This window comes from Sapajus apella, unplaced genomic scaffold (genome assembly GCF_009761245.1).
Source record: "Sapajus apella isolate SASKATOON/1434 unplaced genomic scaffold, GSC_monkey_1.0 scaffold119, whole genome shotgun sequence".
In the NCBI taxonomy this organism is placed as follows: Eukaryota; Metazoa; Chordata; class Mammalia; order Primates; family Cebidae; genus Sapajus; species Sapajus apella.
This window is the reverse complement of record NW_022437059.1, coordinates 706139-717421: the sequence shown is the minus strand read 5'-3', so window position 1 is coordinate 717421 and position 11283 is coordinate 706139. Positions and strand designations below refer to the sequence as shown.

At 46.6% G+C, this 11283-nt stretch overlaps 1 protein-coding gene across 2 annotated transcripts in view; it reads right to left on the bottom strand.

The window, feature by feature from the left end:
- LOC116538335 (TSSK6-activating co-chaperone protein) overlaps positions 1 to 11281 on the bottom strand; it is a 48569-nt gene extending 37288 nt beyond the window's left edge. Inside the window, exons 1-4 of one of the 2 annotated variants that reach the window (XM_032260641.1) lie at positions 11142 to 11281; positions 9653 to 9709; positions 5507 to 5635; positions 1573 to 1789 (exon numbers count right to left, since the gene is read on the bottom strand). In XM_032260641.1, the coding sequence (XP_032116532.1) occupies positions 1623 to 1789; positions 5507 to 5635; positions 9653 to 9686 (330 nt within the window). In that variant the 5' untranslated portion in view covers positions 9687 to 9709; positions 11142 to 11281 and the 3' untranslated portion in view covers positions 1573 to 1622. Of the gene's footprint in view, positions 1801 to 5506; positions 5636 to 9652; positions 9710 to 11141 lie in introns of those variants that run through there. The other variant, XM_032260640.1, reaches the window with a different exon arrangement.
- Positions 11282 to 11283: the final 2 nt, after the last annotated feature.

Below are 11283 nucleotides of genomic sequence, written 5' to 3'. Positions count from 1 at the left end.
TTTTTTTTTTTTTTTTTTTTGTATTTTCAGTAGAGATGGGGTTTCACCGTGTTGACCAGGATGGTCTCGATCTCTTGACCTCGTGATCCACCCGCCTCGGCCTCCCAAAGTGCTGGGATTACAGGCTTGAGCCACCGCGTCTGGCCCAATTTTTGTATTTTTTTGGTAGAGATGGGGTTTCACTATGTTGGCCAGGCTTGTCTCAAACTCCTGACCTCAAGTGATCCACCCACCTCAGCCTCCCAAACTGCTAGGATTACACGTAGTAAGCCACCGTGTCTGGCCACTTTCCAGACCTTTTAAAAGCTGCCATCAGAATAATTCTGCAGGGAAAGCTGACTTACCTCAGCTCCTTTACATTATATTTCACACTCTATATTCCTGGGGGGGGGGGACTCTTCCCCTTATTTATGATGACTTATTCTCCTACTGATACGGTTTGGATATTTGTCCCCTCCAAATCTCATGTTGAAATATAATCTCCAGGGTTAGAGGTGGGGCCTGGTGGGAGGTGTTTGGATCATGGGGATGGATATCCCTCCTGAATGTCTTAGCACCATCCCTTTGGTGATGAGTGAGGCTTTTGTTTTGTTTTTTGTTTTGAAACAGTCTTGCTCTGCCAGGCTGGAGTGTAGTGGCACAATCTCGGCTCACTGCAACCTCCATTTCCCAGGCTCAAGCAATTCTTCTGCCTCAGCCTCCCAGGGAGCTGGAATTACAGGTGTGAGCCACCACATCTGGCTAGTTTTTGTATTTTTAGTAGAGATGGGGTTTCACCGCGTTGGCCAGGCTGGTCTTGAACTCCTGACCTCAGGTAATCCACCTGCCTTGGGCTCCCAAAGTGCTGGGATTACAGGCATGAGCCACCATCCTGGCTGAGTGAGTTCTGGCTCTAAGTTCATACAAGATCTGCTTGGTTGAAAGTGTGTGGCACCTCCCTCCTCTCTTTCCCCTCACTCTCTTGCTCCCTCTCTTGCCATGTGACATGCTGCTCATCTTTGCCTTCCATCGTGATGCCAAGCTCCCTGAGGCTCCCATCAGAAGCAGATGTTGGCACCACACTTGCTGTACAGCCTGCAGAACCAAACCATGAGGCAAAATAAACATTTTCTCTATAAATCACCCAACTTTAGGTATTCCTTTATAGCAATGCAAGAATGAACTAATACATCTACCTCTAGGTCTTTGTCCAAGCTTTCCAACTTATATGGACCTACCTGACATCTGTCCATGCCACCCAACCTCCCCCTTCTTCAAGTGGCATCATATAGTCACTTTTTCCAGCAAGATTCTGAAATTGGTACAGTTGTAGCCTAGTAGCCTCCAGTGTTATTTCTTAACCTCCATTCCCTTTCCGAACACCACTAAATTTTGCAATGAACTGTCTGCCTTGTTAGACAGTAACACCCCCAAACTGCTTTTGTAATATGTAACCCCAAGTACCTTGTATAATGCTTTGCACTCAAAGAGCACTTACTATGAACCTGTGAACAAACTAACCATATGTAGAATACATATACCCAGATTCCAACAAGGGTTTACTAGGAAGAGAGAGGAAAAAAACACAGTAACTTTGTTCCACAATTCATTTACTGAATTGGGGCAGGTGATTTAACAATGGATTAGGAGATAAGGCTGGGAGAGAAGAGTTCTTGCTTCTCCTCCCAGGAGCCAGCTGTGTCACCGATGCCTGTAAATTTTCCAAAATAGCCATCTGTTGTTGGGCGAGCTGGGTCTGAAGCTGGAGGTTGGCATACATACATTCCAGGAGTCCCAGGCATTCCTTGGGCTTGTGATCAACTCCAGAAGGAACAGCAATGGAGTGCAAGGGGACAAAGGAGAGAGGTTTTATAATTGTCCTGAGGTTGGAAGGACCCTAATAAAATGACCTCTCCAATCTCTCCAGGCACAAGCCCACCCAGACACACCTTCGCCCAGCTGTCACCTCCCAGTGAGGCATGCCTGGCTATCCTGTTTTAATTTGAAATCAATCACTGGAACTTATTACCCCCTCCCTTGTTTTACTTTTCCCATAATATTTACGGTCGGCCGGGCACGGTGGTTCATGCCTGTAATCGCAGCACTTTGGGAGGCCAAGGCAGGCAGATCACCTGAGGTCAGGAGGAGACCAGCTTGGCCAACAAGGTGAAACCCCGCCTCTACTAAAAATACAAAAATTAGCCAGGCGTGGTGGCGCCTGCCTGTAATCCCAGCTACTCTGGAGGCTGAAGCAGGAGAATCGCTTGAACCTGGGAGCTGGAGGTTGCAGTGAGACAAGATCTCACCACTGTGCTCCAGCCTGGGCAACTGAGCAAGGCTCTGTCTCAAAATAAAAAGTATGGTCATATGGCATATTTTGTAATTACTTATTTAATTTTTCTCTAAAAGTCCCCCTTCTAGAATGTAAACTCCAGGAAGGCAAGGATTTTTGTCTGATTTGTTCACTACTTTATCCCCATCACCTAGAAAAATGCCTGGCACATAAATAGAACAAATATGAGCAGGGTGAGGTGGCTCACGCCTGTAATCCCAGCACTTTGGGAGGCTGAGGCAGGGGGATCACCTGAGGTCGGGAGCTCGAGATCAGCCTGACCAACGTAGAGAAACTCTGTCTCTAAAAACAAACAAATAAGCAAACGAACAAATATGGCCGGGCTCAGTGGCTCATGCCTATAATCCCAGCTCTTTGAGAGGACAAGGCAGGCAGATCAAGAGGTCAAGAGATCAAGACCATCCTGGCCAACACAGTGAAACCTTGTCTCTACTAAAAATACAAAAATGAGCTGGGCATGGTGGCATGCACCTGTGATCCCAGCTACTTGGGAGGCTGAGGCAGGAGGATCCCTTGAACCCAGGAAGCAGAGGTTGCAGTAAGCCAAGATCACGCCACTGCACTCCAGTCTGGCAACAAAGCGAGATACCGTCTTGAAGAAAAAAATGTATAACAAGTATTTGATGAGTGAATGCAATGGTCTGGAAGGGAGGCCTAACCCCTAGAGCTCAGGGGATACCTAAGCTTCCATCTGTTACCTGACATAGTGTCTCATTAGCAGTGACCTGAAGTTCCCTAACTTCAACCATTCTTGCTGCATCAGTCTATTCTTTTTTTTTTTTGGAGATGGAGTTTCACTTGTTGCCCAGGCTGGAGCACAATGGTGCGATCTTGGCTGACTGCAACCTCTGCCTCCTGGGTTCAAGTAATTCTCTTGCCTCTCTCAGCCTCCTAAGTAGCTGGGATTACAAGCAGCTGCCACCATGCCCAGCTAATTTTTGTGTTTTTAGTAGAGACAGGGTTTCACCGTGCTTCCCAGGCTAGTCTCAAACTCCTGACCTGAAGTGATCCATCCACCTCAGCCTCCCGAAGTGCTGGGATTACAGGCATGAGCCACTGCGCCCAGCCAGTCCATTCTTTTTCTAATTTTTTTTTTTTTTCCTGAGACGGAGTCTTGCACTGTCACCCAGGCTAAAGTGCAGTGGCGCAATCTCAGGTCATTGCAACCTCTGCCTCCGGGATTCAAGCAATTCTCCTGCCTCAGCCTCCCTAGTAGCTGAGATAACAGGCACATACCACCATGTCTGGCTAATATATTTTTTTTAATTATTATTATTTTTTAAGATGGGGTTTCACCATATTGGTCAGGATGGTCTCGAACTTCTGACCTCAGGTGATCTGCCCACTTCAGACCCCCAAAGTGCTGGGATTACAGGCGTGAGCCACTGCACCCAGCTGGCTAATTTTTTTTTTAAGAGAGTCTCACTCTGTCACCCAGGCTGGAGTGCAGTGCGGTGGCGCAATCTCAGCTCACTGCAACCTCCACCTCCCGGGTTCAAGTGATTCTCCTGCCTCAGTCTCCTGAGTAGCTGGGACTACAGGCACGTGCCACCACACCTGGCTGATTTTTGTATTTTTAGTAGAGATGGGGTTTCGCCATGTTGGCCAGGCTGGTCTCAAACTCCTGACATGATCCACCCACCTCAGCCTCCCAAAGGGCTGGGATTACAGGAGTGAGTCACTGGACCTGGCCACATTTTCTTTCTTTCTTTCCTTTTTTTTTTGAAATGGAGTCTCACTCTGTAGCCCAAGCTGGAGTGCAGTGGTGCGAACTCGGCTCAATGAAACCTCCGCCTCCTGGGTCCCGGTTCAAGCAATTCTCCTACCTCAGCCTCCCAAGTAGCTGGGATTACAGGCATGAGCCACCATGCCCAGCTAATTTTTGTACTTTTTAGTAGAGACAGGGTTTCACCATGTTGGCCAGTCTGGTCTTGAACTCCTGACCTTGTGATCCGCCCACCTTGACCTCCCAAAGGGCTGGGATTACAGGCGTGAGCCACCGTGCCAGGCATATATATATATTTTTTTTCTTGACAGAGCCTTGCTTTGTCTCCCAGGCTGGAGTGCAGTGGCACAATCCTGCTCACTACAACCTCCATCTCCTATGTTCAAACAATTCTCCTGCCTCAGCCTCCTAAGTAGCTGAGATTACAGGCAGGCACCACCATGCCCGGCTAATTTTTGTATTATTAGTAGAGACAGAGTTTCACCATGTTGCCCAGGCTGGTCTCTCCTGACCTGGCCCATCCACCTCAGCCTTCCAAAGTGCTGGGATTATAGGCATGAGCCACAGTGCCCAGCCACTTTTCCTAATATTTTTAAGCTACACTATAGACAGCCAGTTAACCTTGGTAATTATATTATCTGCATTTTTATTAGTCTTGACTTCTTTGTTGGACTCTGAGGTCCTTAAAAATAGGGGTTATGACTGTTTGATTAGTGCCCTGTTGGGTTCCCCATAGGTATGCCAAATACCCACTGACCTCTCCAGGGGAAAATAAATGGTGAAAATTCTAAGAACTTGACACTGAGCTAATAATTACATTTCCTTCTCTGGCCACCTTTTTTTCTTTTTTTTTTGAGATAGGGTTTCACTGTTGTCATCCAGGCTGAGTGCAGTGGCGTGATCTCGGCTCACTGCAACCTCCGCCTCCTGGTTCAAGCGATTCTCCTGTCTCAGTCTCCCAAGTAGCTAGGATTGTGTAACACCTAGCTCAGCTAATTTTTTGTTTTAGTAGAAATGGGATTTCACCTTGTTGGCCAGGCTGGTCTCTAACTGCTGACCTCAGGTGATCCACCCACTTCGGCCTCCCAAAGTGTTGGGATTACAGGCGTGAGCCACCACTCCTGGCCTCCTTTTTAAAACAATTTGACCTACTCAAGTGATCAAGGGTAAACCTGGCCATCTTTTAACATTACCGTAAGCAATGAGAGGTTCACTTCACTCCTGCCTAGTCTAGCAAAGGTGCTAACAAGCAAGAAAACAATAGAAATTGGTAGAACTGGGATGAAAATTAAATAAATAAAACTAAATAATCAACAAGCTACCAGGGAAAAAACCAGAGATGCCTTAACATAGATTTGGCTCTCGATCAGTAGAAGACAGCTCGACGCCTCCTCCATGCCACACCTCCCCCTGCTGAGTCCGTTAGAAAACCCTCCTTACATCCTTACCTGAGGGCAGCTTTGTTGTCTGGATGTTCAGAAAAGTGGCTGGTGGGGAACTTGCTTGAAGATTAATATAGCTGGGGGAGGGTTTTGCTCTACAAAGAGGAACAGCATTAGCTTCCTCTTTGGCTGGAACTAAATCAGAGGGAACTAAATCAGAGCTCATTCCAAAAAGGGACAGCCTTTCTAATTAGATCCCTGCACCTGGTCCATGAAGCAAGTGCCCAGGCCCTACCCTGAATATGTTACATATCAGAAAGACACATAAGAAAAAAAAGAGGCCGGGCGTGGTGGCTCACGCCTGTAATCCAAGCACTCCGGAGGCCAAGGCGGGTGGATCACCTGAGGTCGGGAGTTCAACACCAGCCTGATCAACAGGGTAAACCCCGTCTTTAAAAAAAAAAGAAAGAAAGAAAAAAGAAGAAAGGAAATCATAGTAGGATTAAGACAAACCAAGCAGGAGTGGGATAAGTGAAAATCTAATTTGTTTACGAGCTACTTATTTATTTATTTATTGAGGCAGAATTTTGCTCTTTTTCCGCAGGCTGGAGTGTGATGGCATGATCTTGGCTCACTGCAACCTCCGCCTCCTGGGTTCAAGCAGTTCTCCTGCCTCAACCTCCCAAGTAGCTGGGATTACAGGTGTGCACCACCACGCCCAGATATTTTTATATTTTTAGTAGAGACAGGGTTTCTCCATGCTGGTCAGGCTGGTCTTGAACTCCCAACCTACAGTGATCAGCTGACCTCAGCCTCCCAAAGTGCTGGGATTACAGGTGTGAGCCACCGAGTCCGGCTGTTTACAAGTTCTTACTGATAAGGACTACACGCTTGCAGCTACTAAATCCTAGGGTATACATGAGATGTGTAAGACGTGGTTTCTTAGGTGCTTATTATCCAGTTCGGGAGACAAATCTGACACAGGAGAAACAACGATCTTACAAGGACATAAACAATGAGTCTGATAGCCTGGGGTGGAAATAAAAGCTTTTTATCTGTTAGTTATACATGTGATTAAATGTAAAAATGGATCACCTGAGATCAGGAGTTCGAGACCAGCCTGACCAATATGGAGAAACCCTGTCACTACTAACAAAAACAAAATTAGCCAGGCGTGGTGGCACATGCCTGTAATCCCAACTATTAAAGAGGCTCAGGCAGGAGAATTGCTTGAACCCAGGAGGCAGGGGTTGTGGTGAGCCAAGATCGCGCCACTGCACTCCAGCCTGGGTAATGAGCGAAACTCCAACTCAAAAAATAAATAAATAAATAAAAAGTAGAAATCAATGTTTTACAAAAGGGAGAAGAGATCAATAAAAGTAGTGGGAGAAGGCTCCCTGCAGGTAGAGCATATTTCCTGAACCTTAAAAACTTGAGAAGTGGTTGGGCGCAGTGGCTCACGCTTGTAATCCCAGCACTTTGGGAGACTAAGGTGGGCAGATCACCTGAGGTCAGGAGTTCGAGACTAGCCTGACCAACACAGTAAAACTCCATCTCTACTAAAAATACAAAATTAGCCGGGTGTGGTGACGGGCACCTGTAATCCCAGGTACTTGGGAGTCTGAGGCAGGGGAATTACTTGAACCCGGGAGGCAGATATTGCAGCGAGCCAATATAATGTCACTGCACTCCAGCCTAGGCAGTAAGAGTGAAACTCCATCTCAAAACAACAACAAAAACAAACAAAAAAAACCCTTGAGAAGTCAGTCTATACTGCTGAGACCACAATCAAGCCCCTCGCCCCAACAAGGATTGGCCCGTGACCCAATACAGGCCAATCATGGTATTCCCATCCGCCTTGGCAGCTATGACTAAGCCAGGGCGGTATGCACATGAGCTAACTTGGGCCAAAGTCATTCCTTGGGATCAATATATGGATTCCATATCTAATAAATTTACTTTCTTCTGATTTCCTATTCTGAGAAGATATATGGGTGGAACCAATGAAAGCTAATTGGCTAACATACCATGAGAAGTGGATAAAAGCAAGAGATTAAAGAAAAAGCATAGGAGAAAGACAGATGGATACAGACACAAACAGGCACTGAATCCCCAGTTTGAGTCCCTGAGGCCCTGGTTTTTGCAGCTCTTCTTCCCATTATTCTGTGAGCTACTTCAGCATCTCCCCCAATTGCACAAGCCTCTAAATTGCTTTTACTTGAAGAAGTCTGAGTAAAACTCAACTCTCACATTAACATAATCACGTTTGGAGGTATTGAATCTGAGGTGAGAGTAGGAAATCCAAGTAGAAGCGCCTAGAAAAACATCCAGAGAGCTGGCACCCGAGTTCAAGTGAAAGGTCAAATTGCCAGGTCAGCCTCAAAAAGGGGACGAAGAAGCTGCAAAAATACATTAGCTCTCCAAGGCAAAAAACAGAGGGAAAAACTGAACCTTTGAGGAACTCCTCCTCGGGAGTCTAGAAGATGAAAAGGAAGTGGCAAAGTAGACGGAAGAGCAATGGATGGAAAGTCAGACAGCTCGAACTAGGTAAGAATTAAAAAGGCAAGGCAGTAGGGAGACAATAATTCACTGTTAGAGCGAAATCAAGAAAGGACGGGAAAACAATTCATTTTCATTCACACACGTAAGAGATAGCTAAGTGCCTGCTATGTATCAGTCACTGGGGATACCACAGTTTGCTAAACAGAAGTGAGTCTTGTTGTACAGACAGTCATTAGGTAATCAATCACACACGCTATTCCACCTCAGTATGTGCTATGAAAGCTGATCTAGTCTGTGGAGCTGGGAAACGTGTCCTGAGGAAGTGATATCTCAGCTGGAATCTGAAGGATAAAAAGGGGCCTCTTCATAAAAAACGAGCCTGGGGAGCAGAGGTGTGAACAGTAAGTTGTATGGAGGAAGACATCTTATTTTTGTTCTTCACTCAGAGGGCAGCAGAAGGAGTGGCCTGGCAAGAGGAAGAAGTGCTCATATGTGGCTGCCAGGGTGAGATGCTTTCTGTCTGGAAGGTCACCGAGCCTATGAAAACTGAAATCTGTTCTCTGTCTATTACTCTTGGTGAGGGAAATATTTTTGTTTGTTTGTTTGTTTGTTTTCTTTTGCACGGGGCTACTGGGTTTGTGGATTTTCCAAGCTCTACTTGTAGGTCCTCCATCTTCTTCTCCCTCCTGCTCAGGAGTCATCAGTCATTTGACGGCTTGTGCAGAATGTGGTAAAGAGATAGAAGTTGAAACTCAGGTCTCAAGATTCTTCTCAATCATGTGTTAATTTCCATGCAAAATGTGTTCATTTCCATGCAAATGCACTTTTAAATAATTTGAGCCCTTCCTGGACATATGAGGATGCATTTTATACTGGGTTATAAGGTTTACACATCTTTAGACAAGGTGGCACGAGAAATTAAAAATTGTTTTTAATTTTAAGAAAGAGAATGTTTTACACACACTCTATACTAAAGGAGCTGTATTTCTGACAGACAATGTATACAGAGGATGAGGGTGGAGAGAGGCAAAAGGAGGCAGAACAGAGGAAATGATAATAAGAGGTGCTTTACATATATTATCTCACAGTCTGCTAAACAGATGGGGTCACTACTCTCCTGGAACTGAGAGTCTTGCAGTTTAGACATTCTTAGGTGACCAAGCCACATACACTATTGCACTTCAGTAAGTGCTATGAGAGCAAATGACCTAGTCTGTGGAACTGGGGAACGTGACCTGAGGAATGTAGATAAAGTAGGTAGCTTCACCTACATTTTACTTAAGGAAACTTAAGTCAGGAAATTTGCTCAAGATTCCACAGTCAATATATGGCTGCATGAATAATGTTTTTTTTGTTTGTTTGTTTCATTTGGTTTGGTTGAGACAGAGTTTTGCTCTTGTTGCCCAGGCTGGAGTGCAATGGCATGATCTCGGCTCACCACAACCTCTGCCTCCCAAGTTCAAGCAATTCTCCTGCCTCAGCTTCCCAAGTAGCTTGGATTGCAAGCATGCGTCACCACGCCCGGCTAATTTTGTATTTTTAATAGAGATGGAGTTTCTCCATGTTGGTCAGACTGGTCTTGAACTCCCGACCTCAGTTGCTCTGCCTGCCTAGGCCTCCCAAAGTGCTGGGATTACAGGCATGAGCCACCCCACCTGGCCAAGAGGTCTGGCTTTTTAAGGGAAGGGAAGCAGGGCCTCCAACACACACCTTTTCTGTTAGGATGACTAGTGTGCTGCTCCATCTGAACACCAACAGGTGTGGTGCCTGGGAAAGAATCATAGCATCACATGATCAACAATCCATGCTAGTATTTCCATTATTGATAATTTCCTAAATTATCTCCATCAGATCTCAGGCTGTTCCAATTTGGGGAGGAAAAAGTAGGAAACTCTATTTCATGGCCAAACACGTTTCTTGTACTGTTCGTGCTCTCACAGCCCCTTTACGAGTTTGGAAAACAGTTATTTTTATACTAGTGCTTCCTTTTTTTTCTGGACGAAATAGTAATTTAACCAAACCCAAACCTTAAATGTCTCTGACGAATAGGCAACTACTTTCCATGTTCTCACCAAGTTTAACTTCCGCGGTATGATGAGTCCTGCTCCTATCCCGAATAGTAATTTTAAAATTCTGGCCCCCCATCATCTCTAACCAAGACTGAGTGAGTGTGGGAGAGGGATGGATGTGGGGAAAGAAGATCTCAAAGCACCACAGGGAATACTTTTTTTTTTTTTTGAGACGGAGTCTTGCTTTGTCGCCCAGGCTGGAGTGCAGTGGTGCGATCTCGGCTCACTGCAACCTCACCTCCGGGGTTCAAGAGATTCTCCTGCCTCAGTCTACCGAGTAGCTGGGATTACAGGTGCGCGCCACCACGCCTGGCTAATCTTTTTTGTTTTCTTTTTTTGAGACGGAGTCTCGCTGTCACCCAGGCTGAAGTGCAGTAGCGCGATCTCGGCTCACTGCAACCTCCGCCTCCCGGGTTCAAGCGATTCTCCTGCCTCAGCCTCCCGAGTAGCTGGGATTACAGGCACCGCGCGCCACCACGCCCGGCTAATTTTTGTATTTATAGTAGAGACGGGTTTCACCAAGTTGACCAGGCTGGTCTCGAACTCCTGACCTCAGTTGATCCACCCACCTTGGCCTCCCAAAGTGCTGGGATTACAGGCGTGTGCCACTGCGCCCGGCCTAATTTTTGTATTTTTAGTAGAAACGGGTTTCACCATGTTGGCCAGACTGGTCTCGAACTCCTGAACTTAGGTGATCCACCCACCTCGGCCTCCCAAAATGCTGGGATTACGGGCGTGAGCCACAGCGCCCGGCGGGAATACTTGAAAAAACATTTTAGGTAAGATAACTTAAGGAAACGCAAGCCATCACCCTCCAGTATTGCTCACAGCCTCAGATGAAAGCATTTCCTAAGAAGGGAAAAGTCTGCATACAGCCATTAGTCCAAAGGCTATAAACCAAAACTCCCAGTGTGTCCGGAAAAAGGATGCCCAGCTCGGCCTGGTAAGACTACAACTCCCACTTCACCCTGCGCCAAGCCGGCCATGTCTTTCCCCATCTGCTGGCTGGAGTCCCGCCTCTCTAGTCCACCTGTTGCTAAGGCTGGAACAAGAGTGGAAACTGTCAAGCCTTTCTTAGCCTTCACGGTCGGATACGAACCGAGTCGCAACAAACAGTTTAATGACCTCACCTGCGGTGTTAACCAAAAGCCGCAAACCCAGCACCCGCCCTTAGAGTTGACACACATGCGCAGTGGCTTGCCGGCCAACTGCCAGAGCCTTGGCGCCTGCGCCGTCGCTCGCGCCGCACGCGGCGGGGAGCGGCCACCCTAT